Source organism: Nannobrachium achirus (assembly GCF_963921795.1).
Source record: "Nannobrachium achirus genome assembly, chromosome: 11".
NCBI classification, from domain to species: domain Eukaryota; kingdom Metazoa; phylum Chordata; class Actinopteri; order Myctophiformes; family Myctophidae; genus Nannobrachium; species Nannobrachium achirus.
Window position 1 is genome coordinate 23413962 of NC_137820.1, and position 19057 is coordinate 23433018.

The 19057-nt window shown below is 40.3% G+C and overlaps 1 protein-coding gene across 1 annotated transcript; it reads right to left on the minus strand.

The window, feature by feature from the left end:
• Positions 1-2362: 2362 nt before the first annotated feature.
• LOC308294851 (guanine nucleotide-binding protein G(i) subunit alpha-1) lies at positions 2363-15856 on the minus strand. The gene is made up of 9 exons (XM_080737737.1): positions 15341-15856; positions 10010-10052; positions 8384-8525; positions 7186-7343; positions 6721-6849; positions 5773-5902; positions 5504-5657; positions 4552-4743; positions 2363-3760 (listed from the first exon to the last, which is right to left on the minus strand). The coding sequence occupies exons 1-8, from the start codon at positions 15456-15458 to the stop codon at positions 4553-4555; spliced, it is 1065 nt and encodes a 354-aa protein (XP_080593863.1). The 5' UTR covers positions 15459-15856; the 3' UTR covers positions 2363-3760; position 4552.
• Positions 15857-19057: the final 3201 nt, after the last annotated feature.

Below are 19057 nucleotides of genomic sequence, written 5' to 3' on the forward strand. Positions count from 1 at the left end.
GAGCAGGTTGGTGCCTTGCATGGTTTCCTCCGCCATCGGTGTGGGTGAATGTAAATCACAATCTATGTAAAGCGCCTTGGATAAAGGCGTTATTATAAATGCACCATTTACCATACATAATGCACATAAACACAAAACTCCAGGATAAACATTTCAAGTGGAACTAAATGTTTTAAAGCTCATATCGTGTCCTTGTGGGTGTGATTGTAATAAACCGTGTTGCGCAGTGGTCATCCACAGTAAGTTTTTGTCAGCTATGTGGCGAGTCAACATCTTCATCATCATGATTTAACATAACCATCATCATCCTTTCTCTTCATATCCACAGTGTATGTCTGATCTCCCTGGGAGGGCTCTGGGGATTAGATAAATGACTGCACAGTTAGCTTTAAAATCACACAATGCGTCCTAAAATAATGTCCTCTCAGCTAATGTCTAATCAGTGTGTTTTGGCAGTGATGGCTTAGCTCAAAGTGCAAGACAGAAGCTCTTGCTCTGGTATTCTCTCTCATGACTCACTTATGGATGTTACTCACAACCAGTTTGGTGGGCTGCTTCCAACAAAATAAAGTCTTGAATTTTGACAGTTCAAATAATCCTGTTGGAATTGTATAACTGTTGATAAATAATTTTTGAATCGTTCGTCTAATCTTACAAAAGCCATGGGAACCCCTATTAGTACAAACAGTTTAATAAATATTAGAGCTGCAACAGTGGCCGGATTTCTTGGCTATTCTTATGGGTGGATTTCCTGACCATACGTGATTCAGTTTTGGCTTTAATCCATATAAGTTTCTGTTGGGTTTAATTGCTACCATGGAAATAGAGTCAGCCCAAAGACACGAAGAACCCAAAACAAGTTGTTTCACTCCAAGTCAAAAAGTATTGTCACAAAAAGAATAAGACTCAGATAGTGTGGTTAAATAATAATGATGATGATGATTAATTCAATTGAGAGAGAAATATGATATCAGATGTTACAAGGCATTATGTAGTGTTCAAGGCAAGCACCAGTATAACAGTTGAGTGTGTCACGTAGGTTGTCTTATCTTGGAGGTTGTTTATCAGCTTGTTGTATTAGAGAGTTGCCTGGAAGTTCAAAACATTATTCTAGCCCCCCCTAACACTGTCAGCTATCTTTCTGTGTCAAGTTTGTTACTTGATATGGAAAATGTCATCTCTTCAATATTAATTTGACACTATACAAAATGGTACACAAATCAGAATGTACTAATGGTTATACAAATATATCTAACAGTTTCACTCCCAGCTTCTCCAAAGGATGTCAAGGGTAGATACATTTTATCACCGTACCCTGCTTCTGCGAGATGTGGCAAATAGTTTTGTAAATAAAGAGGCCCGAAATGAATATATATATATTACTAAAACTCAAATGCATAATGTTAACATGTAACTAATCAAGGCTCATTTCCCCAGCTATTTCTCAAGATTAGATAAATTCCACCCACTTAAATGAACCCGAGCGCTAAAAGGGTGACTTTCTTTTTGCTGCTTGGCTTGGTAAGGACTTGGTCATGAAATCAATCACCATCAGCACAGGATGTATTCCATAAGCTGTCAGAGTACTGTTGAATCCGGACTTCTGAGATGCTTTGTTAAGAACTCAAATGACCTGCACATGGATCACAGCTAAAAATGAAACCATTTATGCTCCGGGAATTCCCTGCCATTGTGGAACTTCCAGGCATTGTAAAGTTCTGACTGACTAGCCAATCAATTAAAGTGTACAGAGAGGCTGTTGAAGGTTTGACTTGACACTGAACTTGTTTGATCTCAACTGAACGCTAAATCTTTGTCAAATTAAAAAACATGTTATAAGGAACATAATTGATCTATTTTCTATTGTATTAACCAAAGATTAAACAAAAACAGATGACTCCTCCATTTCCATATACGTGTAATTATATCTGTGTATTGATCAGGGGACAAAACCCAATTGTCTGGAAAGCAGAAAATCACCTTTTCACTCAAGTTCAAATCAATACAACATGCTGTATGGGAATATTCATGTTAATCATTATTATAAACACATTTTCAGCCAGAGGGCTTCATGTTCAATATTTGCAATACAATTTCGTGTCCAGTAGGGGGAGGTAAAGTATTTAGAGTTGCACCACCAGGTTACTTCCTTGACCTCATGTTAATTTCTCTCTGATTGATAAACCACAAAACTATACGAGAAATAGACGTATAGATGACATCAGATGAGTTAGGCTGACAAAATGATTATTACATACAGATTTACTATAATTGTACCATTATCAGTTTCTTGTATGGTAGTAATACACAATACACTCTGGTCATCATTTTGCATAGAAAGTAATAAAACAGACACCAGAAACAGTTTTGTAAAGGATGCCATGGCTTTACCACGGCAGCTTTTATTAGCAAAATAATGGAAATTAGTCCATAACCATCCCCATCCAAAGGAAACTGAAGGCTGTTTTTTTGGAGGGGGTTGGGGCATAATGTAACCTGAAACCATAAAAAAAGAAATAACATAACAGTGCATGTCTACACCAATCACCTATTGATCTATGCACTGTACTGAGATATGTGGTCCTAACGTCAGCAACAACACTATAATCATCCTCATTGTAATTGTAAAAGCTTCTCTTAGGTCATAATTTGGAATAGCAATGTTGTTGGTCAATAAAAGCACCAACATGCACACAGTAATGAGAGAACAGCCTATTTGGTCACATAAAAAAAAAGAAAGTAGAGAATAGTCCCTTTGATTTATATTGTCTACACGGACATATACACACATATATGCCAAACACTCTCACAGGCCACATCCATATCAAGGCACTCACCCACAGCACATACACACAGCCACGCATCCTGAAAGGCTTGAACACAGTCAGCCGTCACAGAATATCAAGCCTGAGATACATTTATTTGCACACCGGTGACACACCTACAAGCTCGAGTTTCACGGTGCGACGCACTGAGAGCTCGTAGATGGGCACACGATGTGCAACCAAGTATCAATCAGACATCAGAGTGAGTTGGTCTATAGCGATCCACTTGGTCTTGCTTGATTCGTCCACAGAAACAAAAAAATAATCTGGTATGTTGACTTTAACATGGAAACAATTTTTATGGACTTGGTGCTGGGGGTAGGTTTATTAACATCTACAGAAGACCTTATAGCTGGGATGACAGAAAATTAGACACTGCAACTAAGGCATGCAAGGCACAAGTACCTAGGCTACAAACATAAGTCAAAAGATGGTCCATCTCTTTCAAAAAGAAAAAGGCAGAAGAATTTATCCAACGCCCCCCTTTTCATATATATATATATATAAAAAAAGCAAAAATAAAATAACTGGTGAAACAAAAAAACAAAAAAATGTTTTTAAAAACAGTGAAACAAAAATGTTTTTAAAAACTGTGAAAAATCCCCAGCCATAGTGACAGTTGTACAAATATTTTACACATTTTGTTTTCTTACACAGCATCTTAAAACCATTATGCCTGATTTATACTCCGTTGCTAAGCGGGGTTCACGTACCAAAATAGCTTACATACAAGCTCGCAACACGTCTACATTGTGAGCTTGTATATCGCTACTTTCAGGGCGCAACACCTGTGTGCAACGTATAACTCGGGCTTTAGAGATCCACATAAGTTAATAAGAGTTAAAAGTGACATTCTCAACAGTGTCCATGATGGTCTCCCTCTGGTCACAGACTTCCCTTGGAAAAAAGTCACCGCAAGCTGCCCACCACAGTGCCTGTGTGGAAAGAGGAAATTACACAATCATGATTAGAAATTGTGGGGGGGGGGGGGGGGGGAAGGTGGGACCAGAGGTGTGAACATTGCTTTAGATCAGGTAATTAGTGTAGTTGCCAGTAGGGCAACCAGACTATTGTTCTAGTCCGGAACATAAACACTGCGTAAACAGGGCCAATCAGGAAGCAGAATTCTCGGTGACGTCACCATTACAGATTAAGTCCTTTGAGTCAATGGGGGAGTGGTGCAAGCTTGAGGATTGGTCAACCTCCCCAAGACAATTTGGCTATCCAGATAATAAATAGGCAACCACACTTGCAATTTCCAATTGCATCTTTCTAGTTCAAGCTAGTCTAGCATGTGTCCATTAATTACAAACAATAATTTTCATAAACTTTATTTGAAGGAAGAAAATCAAACCTCGGAAGCGGTGAACTTTTATTCTAGGTGTTCTAGAGCTATGAAATCTGTGTTCTAGATCTATACATTCTGTGTTCTAGATCTATACATTCTACTTTCTATGTGCTTTAGTTCTATATTTTTATGAATTCTGAATGAATGAATGATTTTATCTGGAGGTCCAAATTGTCATGTGAAGCTTGACCAATCCTCAAGTCTGGACGCACGATACACACAAAGCCACTACTTGGAAGCGGCTTTCACCGCTTCAATAAAGAAATCTAAAACTAAGGCCATTGATGGAAAAATGGTTGCTTATGTACGATATACTGTATGGTTGAAGCTGTGGATAATCAATGACAATGGAATCGTCCTTTTAACAGGCCGTCTTACCCTAAAAGAGGCCACAGTCTTTCAGGTTGTTCTTGATGATGACGTCAGTGACCGCGTCGAACACAAACTGCACGTTCTTGGTGTCGGTGGCGCAAGTGAAGTGGGTGTAGATCTCCTTGGTGTCCTTCCTCTTGTTCAGGTCCTCGAATTGACACTGGATGTAAGCCGCTGCTTCCTCATACGTGTTGGAGCCTGAAGGAGAGCGATGGGAGGGGAGAAGTAATGAGGAGGGCATGGAAAACAAAGACAGGGGTGATGGAAATGCTATGCATCCGCTTCTCAGCTGTTGCTTAACAACAACTGCAAACACACTTGGGGCTCATGGACTGACGATTTGCATAGCTTATATAACTACTACATCTGCATACAAGTGCACCTTTAATGCTAGAAAGATGCGCAATTGGAAATTGCAAGTGCGATTGCCGTGACACAAATTCCGTCTTACCATTTGAATTTTCATAGACTAGAAGTGATTTTCAATGGGGAAAATTAATTTACAAATAAATTAATGGCCATATAAGGAGATCTGTGTCTGTCGGTTGTAGTCCCTTTTATGCCTCTACATGGAGATCCCTGATGTCATCAATATTAAGCCCTTAATCTTGGAAAGCCCATATATGGACACTGTGTCAGTCTCATGTGGTCTATTATGTCAGACATCTATGATGTCAGCCATCTCCATATTTGGGAAAAGTAAAATTTTTAATTAAAGGCAATGGAGAAAATTCATACACAAATAAATGATATAAATTAAACTACATAACGTATCTCTTAGCAAAATGCACGCATGCTTATCCCGATGAAGCCGGTCAATTTAACATATGGCCCAAGTGCGTGCCACCAAAAAAAAGTTTAGTTAGGAGACGATGGAAGATGGAATAAGTACTTGATGGGCAAGTGGTTTCCCTACAGGGGCAACCACCAAAAGACCACTAAAAAGTCTTCCACCCACCTGCATACTCTGGGAAGCAGATGGTGAGCGGACTCTTCTTGATCTTCTCTTCAAACAGGTCTTTCTTGTTGAGGAAGAGGATGATGGAGGTCTCAGTGAACCACTTGTTGTTGCAGATGGAGTCAAAGAGTTTCATGCTCTCGTGCATTCGGTTCTGACAGAGAGGAAGACATTATGGCAAATGAGTGGGGGAATTGACACAAAGTGGTATTCAGCACCCTGTCTAAGAGAGACCCCAATGAGGAATGCAAGGAAGGGACTTGACATACCATCTCCTCATCCTCAGCCAGCACCAGGTCGTAGTCACTTAGAGCCACGCAGAAGATGATGGCGGTGACACCCTCGAAACAGTGGATCCACTTCTTCCTCTCTGATCTCTGTCCACCCACATCAAACATCCTAGAAAATAGTTTTGTATTATTATTATGGAAACGCACAAGACATGAAGACATCCTCCCATACCTCAAAACTCAGAAAACGGCACCTTACCAGCCCTCCACTAAGTATGACTAGTCCAAATCTGACCGTTAAGAGTTATGGAAATACTTTGTCCCCCCACAGAAATGCCCTTTTCGCACTTTCCGATTTTCAATCGGTCATAACAACTAGCAATGGCATGACCCAAACGCCCCCTCTCACAAATAGCTGTCAGTGGTTTGGTTAAATATTCTTGGCAGTGAATGACTAAATGTAGATACCGTTTCTAGTAAGCATTTAATAGTTTGAGATAAATAGCTTTGCAGTGCATACAAGCCCTGGTCTGGTCACATCAACAGTGACATTAACACACTACAGCAGTACTACTCATAGGGCTGTCACATTTTACATGACAATTAATTGTCACTCAAATAATTGCGATTGACGATTTAAATGTGTATTTGTCGTTGACAATTACATTCCTGTTTGGCTTTTAGGCTTTGAATTTGCACTTGGCAATCATGACACATAACTTGAATATACAAAGAAATTACTGACATTTGACAACTTTATACTTAAAAAAGAACATTGATAGTGGAAATAGACAATCTACAAGCTCATGCGACGCGTTGTGAGCTTGTAGATCTGCTATTTCCACTACTTTTTGAAAGTGTTTGTAACTATAATTAACATTTCTCAACATGGAAACGATTATGACGATTACGCAAAAGAATTGCGATTATCTCAAATAATTGCGATTAGACGATTATGTAATAATTGTGACAGCCCTAACTACTCACTTGAAATGCAGGTCCTTAAAGGTGAAATGTGTCTCCACAATGCCAGTAGTCTTCACCCTGGTTCTGAGTACATCCTGCTGGGTGGGCACATAGGCCCCATTGGCTATCCGATCCAAGTCATTCAGATAACTTTTGGGGAAAGAAAGGTAAACGGAGGGAAGGAGTGAGGGAAAGAAGAGGGATGGACAGAGCAGCAAAATGACAAGGAAAAGGGAAAAATATGAAAGGCAATATGTTAGACAACTTTACTCTAATTCAACACTTAAATGCCCTCCATGTTTATACATATCTTTATTTAATTAAAAGATACTTCAAAATTAAACAGGTTAAAGGGAGAGCAACACAGTCATCTCCACAGTAAATTCTCCTTAAGCGTACATTATAACAACTCATGATTTGAGATTTAAGAACTTAACAGAATGGCCCAGCTCCAATTCCTGGTACAAGCTAGTTTGTGTGACTCACTATGCAGCCGAGTCATTGAGCTGGTACTCTCGGGAGCGACTGAAGCAGGCTTGCACCCCTCCGTCCTTCCACAGGCGCTGGATGACGCCGGCCAGCTCGCTCGTCATGAAGCCCTCCTCTGCTGAGCCTGCCAGCACAAATAGCTGGCGGGCATCATCCTGAGGATGACAGGTCATTTCCAGTTAACACTCTTTTCTTGACGAAATCTGACAAATGGTGCTTTTCCATTGCATAAAACCAACTCAGTTTTCCTACGGGTAAAAGCATGTGGTACTTTTTTGGTATCACTTCCGTCAGGGTTCCACTTCCGAGTGAACTCTGAAGTTACCAAAAGTTGATGTGAAACAGGGCTGCACGATATTAGGAAGACATGCAATATGCGATAACATTGTTGAAAATTGCTATGTCAATATTATACCTAGATACTTGAAACGAATGAAAACCTGAAAATAAGTTAAGTAATCTCTTTTGCGATATGTAAAGGTATTTTGCTCTATGTATATTTTCCATGTTGATATTGCGATGACAATACATTTTCGATACTGTACATTGTGCAGCCCTGATGTGAAAGCACTGCAGCCTACCAACTGGTCTGAGAAACAGACTCCCCTATACCACATGAAATCTCCTGAATTAACAAACCTTTAACTGAACGTACACGTGAAATGAATTCATATTGAGCAACTGCATGGCCTATCTTGACAAAAATTTTATCGGAAAGGTTTTTTCTTTTTTTTTTTTTTTTAAAAGTGTAAAGATAGATTGAACACAGCTACACTGAGGGGATCAAATCTGCAGTGGAAACCCAAGCTAGTTGAGTAAAAAAAAAAAAGAGGCAAAAAACTTTTGCACACAAGCGTACACATCAATCCATCTCGGATCTGATTTAATTAGTGAAGGTGATGCAAGGACTTTTAAATTGTGGCAATGCATTTACACTCACTTGTCTGCGGTAAATCAAAGTCCTGCTCATAGTAGGTTGTACTTTGAATTGTATTGCAGATTCTCAATATTATAAAACAGTAAAAGCAGAGCTTCATTCTAGTTATGAAAAGGAGCTATATAAATTACGTCTATGAAATAAATGTTTATTACTATGGAAATAGAATCCCGTTTTCCACGCTCATGCGTAGAAGAACACCCTATAAAGTTATTGACGCTTGATAGGTAAATGCATTATGTCACTCTCTTCACTCACCGCCCTTGCTGCATCAGCAAAGTCGATCTTGAGGCGTCCCATAGCTCTGATGATGGCAATAATGGACTGGATGGTGTTGCTGTAGACCACAGCCTTGTACTGCTTACACTCCTCCTCTGAGTAGCCAGCTTCATGAATGATCCTGACAAGATAGGATGAAAGAAGCACCATAAGCAGCTGATTCCATCGTCAGTTTATAAAGACAGTAAAGGTCTTGTGATACGAGTGTATTCTGTGTTATTTATGTTTGTCAGCATTTGTCGAAATTGTGTAAGGCAGGGGTCTTCAACGTTTTCAGGCCAAGGACCCCTTAGTTGAGAGAGAGATGAAGCAGGGACCCCCACAACCTTTTCATAGATTCCATATAGTTTTGTTTGATAGCACAACTGTATTTTGGATTCATGTCAATTTGCGTTTTCAGATATTTAACCACTTGAACTGTCAATACTTAATAAACTTGACCTTTTACTCTGTACTTAGTCTGCTCTTTTCCCCCTCTACACCAAACCTCTTTGCCGAAAACAGCCGATCTACAAGCTCACAACGCCTCGCGCTGCGAGGCGTTGTGAGCTTGTAGATCTGCTATTTTTGGCAATAGTTCTCAAAATATGGACACTAGGGTTCAAGTTGTTAAAGGATTGGAAGTTTGGAGGACCCCCTGTAGTAACTCTGGGGACCCCCTGTTGAAGACCCCTGGTGTAAGGCATACATGGGCAACTGGTGACCCAAGAGCCACATGCGGCCCCCCACCTTCACTTAATGCAGCCCACAGGTTAATATCGGAATACTGATACATTATATTAATTCCAAACATGCAAAACAGGACCTGCTCTTTTTTCAGTCAAACTTATTTGTAATACAGTTCATAAAGTTAACATATTGTAACTTAAGTATAAATAAATGCATTTGAGTATAACTCAACAAATAGCCAAAAGATGACAGTCTACAAGCGGAGAACACGCCGCACTGCGTTTGTAGACTGGCTATTTTTTAGCTTGACAGTAGAATGATGGAGTGGGACATTAATTTACTAAATAAGTTACGTTCAAATATGGAGATAGGAGGTTTCTGTCGACAGCAACAGTATGCAACGTGGCCCCCTGGAGTGAGTGTGGAAATACAGTGGTGGGCAGGGTAGGGGTGGGCAGCTCACCCCTGATGTAAGGGGACCAGTGGAAATAAGACAACTTTACTGTGTTTATTATCTTTGATTGCCTTTTGAACTCTATTGTATGACAGCTGAAAACGATTATATAAATCAAAACAAAATTGCAACATGTATGATGTACGTATTATAATAATGCACTTATCACAAATGCATGTCTTGACATAGGAAAATAAAATAAACAAGGTGAAGAACTATTGCTTCTCCACATACCAAGAGGAAAAGTAGAGGCTGTTTTACCATGTTTTCACTTTCATTATTGAAAATATTCAAATTATTAAGGCAACCCCTTTCTGGTCAAACAAATGGCTGCTAGGTGTTATTATTGATGTTATGGTTGCAGTTTAATATATCATGAGTAATGATTTAAACGTGATTAAAACTGTGGATGTTTTTAGAAACAATTTTCTGCTGCTGTGTGTGGTACAATTAACCACGTGTTCGAAAAAGATAAAACTTACTTCATCTGTTTAACAATTGTACTCTTCCCAGATTCTCCAGCACCTTAAAAATAAGAGGGGACACAGAGACAAATGTTAATGACGAGACGGCATTACTACATAGTTCTTAAAGTGATAAACGACTAGAGATGCTTCATATTGATCCTACTTAGCAGGAAAATTACAGATTGACAACATCTAATAAAAAAAAGAGAAGGAATGGTAAATTCAATTATAATTAATCATTTCAAATGTAATTTAACTATTTTGTCATGCACACATAAGATGCAGTATCAACATAACTTATCAGTATAACCTCTTAGAACCAGCAATGCACAATCACATCGACAAAAACTACCAATCACGGAACAAGAAAATAATAAAATCCCCTTCACTCTGACAATAATAGTGTTTTGTTCTTTCACCAGCAGTCTTTTGAAGGCAGTCCTCCATTAAGTCAATTGGAGGATAAAGTCAAGAGGGAGTGGAAATGTGCTGTGCAAGAATTGGGTTTAGGTGAATGGTGTGTCTGCTGCAGTGTATCCTACCGCCCTGGCAGGACAGTGATGATTGTTGCCATTTGTGGGTCTTGAACATTAGGCTCTGGTTCAGTTAAATTGGGATATCTTGCCATCAGAATCGTTTATGCTCAGAATTCCCTCATGCTCTATAAAACCTGGCCAATTCAGCATTACATCATCAACATGGTGTATATCTGCTGCAGCTCTTCTCTCTGTGGTAGCACTATTTATCTGACCAAGGGTAGGGTCACATATGCACGACTGAAACACACAAGTCCTGTTCACTTCTAGTCTATGTGAGCGAAGGGGTGGTGGGTTTGACTCTCGACCCATCATGTGCTGTTGACGACGTGACGGTTTGATGCATCTGCATTGTACTGGTCTATACGGTTCCTCTACCGATACTGGTATCGAACTGGGTCCGATATCATACTCATGAGTCATGTACTTGGAAACTGTCCCAATATTTTGACCCGATACCAAAACATTCAATTGGCAGTTAAAGAAACTGTCTAACAAAATAAAATAGGCCCGGATGGCTAGCGTGGCTGTCCGGGCACCTAGGCTGCTGATGCAGCCTGACGGTTCGACTCCCGATCCCAAATAACTTTGCTGCTTGTCACTCCCCATCTCTCTCCCCTGCGTGTCACTCCCCATCTCTCTCCCCATATCCGGTCAGATTCCCGGTATACTATCTAATAAAGGCCATCTAATTATTTTAAGATATAGCCATATCTTAAAATAAATAAAATAAACAGCATCTTAAGAATCAGCAGTCTTATTGTAGTAATTGAACATTACAGTATCATTACAAGAGCTTGCAAGGCATAACCATGAAATGAAAATGGAGAAAAGGGGGGTTAAATAAGGGGTTACTCAACAAAAGTCTGGGTCTGGAAATTCTTTTTTTATCAGGGCATCCCTACTTCAGTCACGCATGTGTGACCAGTCTGTAAAGCCGCCTAGCCTCTGCTGCCTTTAACAAGCTGCCATTGATTGCCATATGGAACATGAGATCTGTGCCTACAGGAATACTCCTTTTAAGTGACCAATAGTGATAAAATAGTGACCTGGGACCTCTTCATCCCCAGTGACAGATCTACATTCACCCATTGCTGACCTGCAGAGAACTAAAGCATTTGTAAGAGATGTTTTATTCTACCATCCTACTCTACGAAGAGACCTCTGTCTGGAACAAGTTTCTCTCCTCAGTGGGTTGACCAAATGATCTTAACTTGCACACAGGCATTGACCATTGGCGTGATGAAGTCAAATTTTCTAAATTTAAGCTGTTTATTAGCGTGTTTGGTCCTCGCAGGCTATGGGACTGCAGCCACAACTACAGCTTCCATAGTCTGTGAGGACCAAACATGCTAATAAACAGCTTACATTTTGAAAAATTGTGGGTTGGTGGGTTGAAAATGACAGGTATACTATATTATGGACAAGTTAATATTATGAATGTTTAAATCCACTGCATATTGGATCTGATGCTACGTGATCAACAAAGGCAGCATAGGTGGCTGCCTAACGGTAACGGCAGCATTAGCCAAGCCCTAGTGTGACTGGATTAATCAACTGGATCCTCTTGTCAATGAGATTATATACAGCTTAAGCAGGCTACTAACCCACACTTAACTGGCTCAGCTCAAAGCCAAGTTGTCAGTTGAGTACTGATAGCTTTACTAGCCAAAAATTGTAAAATATATCTTGTGCAAATCTACACACAGCATTCATCATGTCTATATTAGCCAGAAAGTACTGCTATGGTACCCAGTCTACCACATACTGCGCCAGCTTCCTCTGAGACAGCAGTGTTTTCACCTGAGCACACAACATTTTTAATTACCTTCCCAACGCTGGGACCTCTGCATCCCCAGTGACAGATCTGTTCGCCAATTCACAATCCCAAATGACAAAACAGGCGTGCATGCACAGACGCACAGCAGCTAATGTCATTGCAGACCTCATACCAAATGTAGATTTAATTTGAAAAAATCTATACTTGCACCTCAAGGAGCTGCTGCGAATGGAGCCAAACGGGTGCCAATGACAGAGGGATGAAACAAAGTGTGTGTATGTGTGTCCGTGTGTCAGCAGCAGAGCTGTGGCCGCATTAGTGAAAAGCCTGCACAAATCATGGGACACACAGACACGTCTCTGGAGGATAATGAACTTTGTCTCTTTCTCTTCTTCTATTTAGGCAAATCCGTCAAATCGTATCTAAAAGATTTTATTTTTTGGCAGGTTCTTTTTGTAGCATGTGTGTACAGTACACCTTGATCCTTGCAAACACTGCCACACAAAAATATCCCTATGAAGATAAATGTCATCCGTGGATTACTGCATTAATGCAGAGATTGCAGACAACCCCTGGTGAATCTGTTCGGTGGCAGACTGACACTGCAATAAGCACATGCAGCTAAGCTGTGTCTCTCACACAGACAAGCAAAAACTAGCACATTATCTTGATATTTATATATACATCAAGATTTATAAGCAATCGCAGACATAATATCCCTATCTGATATTCATTCCAGTTAACCATCTTCAGCTATGGATCGGGCAAAAATACTTGCTATGTGCAGGTGCTTGTGGGGAGACAAAAAAAAGAAAAAACAACAACTATGACAAATTCAAATAAGGCCCCATCTCAAATGGCATATACACCCAGAGACTGACTGACTGCTGGGATAGCAGCACACATTGTTCACCAGCGTGGCCACATGTCCATAACAGACTGGTACAACAACAGGGTCACGTCGTCAGTGCCGGAGACAAGGCTGTGCCAGAAAGATGTGTCCTGCCTCTGCAACAGGTCTTGCAGAGTTGAATGACTTAAGATCAGTACACACACACCCAAAACAGACATAAAGCCAGTTTGTTTGGTTAAATCACTGCCCGTGTGTGTTTTGTGTATGTAGTTGCCAACATTGCTCGTAACGCCAAGTACGGCTGCACAGGTTGCCATGCAACGCCTTGCCCAGATGAGATACCAGCAGACGGCATCAATCTGACGAGTGACAAGTCAAAGAAGAAAAAAAAAAGAATCCTGAGGAAATAGGTGTCAACTGTTGCTCACTGACCTGTGAAAAGACAAAATATCATTCTGTTCTATAAAACAGGGTCAAGAACACTGCTATTTCATCTAAACACATTGGATTGCAGCACTCCTCCCAGTGACATTGTGACAGTATTACATTTTTCTCCAGGGTTCGTACTGTAGATCTGTAGGCCTACCTACGAATCCAGGCTTCAATTTAGCCACAAGTAGTCTCCCATCACCCATGTGTATTTTACAGATACGTTTCAGATTAGAGCATTTTTAAAAGTAGGGTTGGGATTTAAAATGTCAACCCCTCGGGTTATCCACATACTTTCTTAAAGAGTTTGTATTTGTAGATGGAACATCAATCAAAATATAGGTCTGTTTTACCAATGACAAAACCAACGACAGACCTATTCAGCCCCAAAATAAGGCAAATAGCCTACAGCTATCAATGTAATTTATCTGTCGTCTCTAGGAGCAGAGTCAACCACCTGGCCTAGACAAAAAGAGAAAGAAAACATGCCCCCACTTATACATGTATTTATTAGTAGCTAGCCACCCATTTGTTTACGTCTGTATCAATGATTGGGCCATACTTGCTTCCCTGTGGCAGCGCTAACGCTAACATAAACCGAAAAACAATAGCTAAACCACTGTCTAATCGTTTTCCTGGGAGGTTAGTTTGAGACATCGATAATTGTACCACAACGGTACGGTACTAACACACTGTTCACGCAGACTTTAAATAGTTTGCGAGCGAGAACAAAACTGGCTTCCGACTAAAGACTGGAGAGACCAGCGCCAACTTCTCATTGAACCACCACCCCAAGAATCAATCCGTAAAGACTCTCGGCATGCAACCTGTTGGACATAAAGCTATGTGTTAGCGCTTTAGTTGTAGGTTAAAATCGAGGGCTGACACACCCTTTACACTGACACATATGTTAGTACGCAGCGGTCCATTTTGCTGGAGGAACCGTTGAGCAGTTTGGAGGCGCTAACGTCAGTTAGCTCCCAACGGCTCGCGTGTTCCAGCAAATAGACCGGGCCCCCCATCCTTCCTCAGTGCTGGGAAAAGTACTCGCATTCTTTACTCAAGTAAAAGTAGCACTACTGCAATGTAGAAATACTCTGTTACAAGTAGAAGCCCGTTATTAAAAATGTACTTAAGTAAAAGTACAAAAGTGTTGGTATCAAAATGTACTTAGGAGCACCAAAAGTAAAAGTACTCATTATGCAGAATGTCCCATTTCAAGTTTTCAAATGCGTAAAACATCTTTTGAAAATAGATCTACAAGCTCAGTGAGCTTGAAAATTGAAATCTATATAGAGCTGATGTGGTTAATAATGAATGTTTTGTAATAATAATCGAGATCTAAAAAGTAACTTCAAGTTTTCAAATAATTGTAGTGGAGTAAAAAGTACAATATTTGCCTCTGAGATGTAGTGGAGCAGAAGTAAAATTATTGGACATGTGGAAATACTCCAGTAAAGTACAAAGAAATACCTAAAAAATGTACTTGAAGTAAATGTACTTAGTTACTTTACACCAGTGGTTCTCAAAGTAGATTCCAGGGACTCTGTGGGTTCCTTTAGGGGGTCTAAATTGACCCATACAAGTCTGTAACTCTGACAGTGTACAAAATGGAACAAAATGATTTGGTTCCATTTTGTACACTGTCAGAGTTAAGGGAGACCTTGAAATGTGAAAGTTTGAGAAACACTGCTTTAAACACCACTGCCATCCATTGATCCCATGCATCCCTCATCTCTCAGTCTCACCCAGGAGCAGCAGCTTCACCTCCCGGGCAGCCTTCTCTCCATCGTCCCGTAGATTCCTGTCGATCATCTTGCTGCGCTCCTGTGCAGCTTTGTCGTCCGTGCTCAGCGTGCACCCCATCTTCTGATGGCTCAAGATGGAAGAAGACCCAGAAAAGACCCCAAAAATGCAGAACAAAAATGCAGATGGTGTGTGTAAGTTCTTCCACACACACACAGTGCAACTACAGGCAAAACACTACCGAGTTGCTAGCATGGAGGAGGACGGGAGGAGGCACTGCAGCACGGGTCTAGTCTACACAAGACTCAAACACGCCCAAACCTCGTCCGTTTGTTCCGCGATTCACTTGTTTTACTCTAAAAGAATCGATCCCTTCGGCTGATTTCTTCGTATCCGAGTTGGTGTCTTCTTCACACGGTGCTTTTAGTTCGGATCGATCACCCACAACTTCAAGAGGAGAATGGGATGGACTGTGTCTCCATTAGTAGAAAAGGGCTGTGCTGTGCTGCTGGATTCGTTTTTTTTGGGCTAGTGTTGAAGATAGATCATTTCCTGTTCTTCAACACATACCTGTTAACTGCGCATGCGCGGTAACGCTAGGCTTCAGTTCAAATTTCGTGTATTGATCTATTTATGGTGAAATAAATGTTATACGTACTACAATACATTAAATCTATGCAATAAATAGATTACATGTATTGTAATGTGTAATTTCATGCATTAATTTCATGTAGGCCTATATGTACATGTAATTTCATGTACATGTAAATGAATTGACATAGGCCTACTGTATGTAAAAAATAATGTAAAAAATAATGTATTGAAAATAGATTACATATATTGTTATAAAATGGTGTTAGACACTCACTTTAAGTTTACACTGCGTTTTAACACTGCGTAACAGCGTTTTAAGGACCCCATTTAAGGACCCCTAGTCTCTGGGTCGTAACCTTATACCTCTATGGTCGTAACAGTGTTGAAGATAGATCATTTACTGTTCTTCAACACATAGGCCTACCTGTTAACTGCACTGTCTAGCATGGTAATAGTCCAGTCATTATATGAAAAAAACTAAAACAAATTGCAATAGTAGCAAACTCAACTGATTCTGTATCCTCATTATGTCCTTAGTGAGGGAAAAAAAGTCCCAAGGAATCCCATCACGGGAAAGTTTTGAAAACGACCTACCTACCTTCACTTACTATACACTACACTATAAAGGAAAATATGACTCCCAAAAAATCTGCTTTAGGTGGGATGTGAGGGGTCAAACTAGGGGTTATTAATTATTCAGAATCCATTGCAAGCATTTGTTGTGCATGAAAAACATTCCTTGGGCTAAAAACAGACCCCAAAAGACTGTGAAAATTGATGACTCATCACTAAACCATTGTTTTGAGGGGCCATTCTTGCCCAAGGAATGTTTTTCGTGCAAAACAAATGCTTGCAATGGATTCAGAATAATTAAAAACCCCTAGTTTGACCCCTCACATCCCACTTGAAGCAGATTCTTTGGGAGTCATTTTTTCCTTTATAATGTAGTGTATAGTAAGTGAGTAAGTGAAGGTAGATAGGTCGTTTTCAAAACTTTCCCATGATGGGATTCCTTGGGACTTCTTTTCTCTCACTAAGGACATATTGAGGATACAAAATCAGTTGAGTTTGCTACTATTGCAATTTGTTTTAGGTTTAGCCTAATTTTGGCCTAAAATTACTGGACTATAATGAAAGGCTTCAGAATCAGTTCAAATTTCTAACAATCATGTATTGAGTTATTTATGTATTAAATATTTATTTAGTTAGTTAAGTTATATTGATTGATTGATTGAATATTTTATTAGACAAAAATATCGAGCAGCACAAGTACAGTAAAAAACACACACGCGCGCGCGCGCACACACACACACACACACACACACACACACACACACACACACACACACACACACACACACACACACTTTGCTTATGGCAGTCCGTCGATGTCGACGATGACGTTGCTCCGAATAGAATTTATGGGTTGTTAATTGTAGTTGTGCCTTTCGTCTGTGCATAGCCAGATGGCTGCTCAGACCGATGCGTGATCCGCAGACTTTGTCACAGGAGGGGCAGGGGAAGGCAGCGGTGGTGGTCAGTGGTGCTGAGGCACGTTGGTGCCTCTGTGCACGCCGCTGTACTCTCCTCTCTGTGAACTTCTCCTGAAGATGAGTGACTCCCTGGTGACAGGTGGAGCTCCAAGTGTGGCGATCAACAGCCAGGGACTCGAGGGCTGGTGGTTTAATGTCACACTTCTTCAGGAGAGTTTTGATATGGTCCTTGTACCACTTTTTCTGGCCCCCAGCAGACCTTTGACCAAACCAGTAGCTGGCCATACATGATCTGTCGGGGTAGACGGTGGGCTGGCATACGGATCACATGCCCAACCCATCTCAGGTGTTTTTGGCCAAAGAGCACTGTAATGCTGGGTGTGTTGGTCCGGTCATACATTTCAATGTAGGGCACCCTGTCTTCCCAGGTCAAACCCAGGATCCTATGGAGGCAGCGGATGTGGAAGGCCTCTAGACTGTGGATGTGCCTCTGCTAGGGTGTCCAGGTTTCCGAACCATAGAGCAGCGTGGAGAGGCAAACTGCCTTGTACACAGCTGCCTTGGTGGCTAAAAGGAACACCCCCCAAAAGCCGGTCTTGTTTCCGTTGGAGGTTCTTGGTATTTAAATCATCAACATATAAAGTAGCATAAAAAAACATTCAATATCATCACAAGTATAAAACACTACAGAGTAGGAGGGAAAACGTGGGGGTGGTGGTTTAGCTTATAGGCCTACTTTAACATGGTCCACAATTAGCCAACCAATTACAGACACTGTTCACTGATGGGAATTGGGAAGATAATCCAATAGGCCTGGCTACGAGTATGAGTTGTTTGTCTTATTCTGATCTACCAAATACCTCATTTGAGTATGGTAATATAGTTTTAAGCACTAGTTTTAAATAAAAAAATACACCTGCTTTTGCTTCTCTGTATAAATGTGCATGTGGGTTGGAGACTATGATTATAAGAGAAAAACAGAAAGGGAAGAGATAACCTGCTTTGAACTTTTACTTCCACTTTTAATAATACCCAGAAAACATATAGCCTATCAAATAGCTATAATAAAACAAGGTATGAAAGAGCAGCAACAAATGTGATACCAGCCTTTATTTACAGAGTGAAAAAATTGTTTTGATTTTGAATACAGGTCACCTTTGAAGGTGAAGCACTGTGCTGAGGGCTAGTTAAGTACCTAAATACAAGTTAAAACCTGTGGTCAATCTGTTCCCTCGACCACATCCAGGAATTCAAATGACTGGTGCATGTCATGACTATATTGTCATTCCAACTTGGGCAATGTAAGTTAAACACTTACTTCTATAAGAAATCCTATGTATAATGCACGTCTAAGTAGAGCAATATTGACGTTTAAATTAATACATATTTGAATAACAATACTGCTTGCGCTAATAATTATTTCCAATGATTCCTGACTTGATACTACAAGTGGATACATTATTGAAGATTGCAAAAACATAAATTATATTTGTTCACTGTAAGTCTACGTTCCTTTTAAAGACATGTATTGTCTTGGTAATGATTTACTGGTCTGACCTAAAGTGATCTAGTTCTATGATCATAAGTGCAAAGGGAATGGGGGAGGGGTAGAGGTGTGGTCATAATTCACCT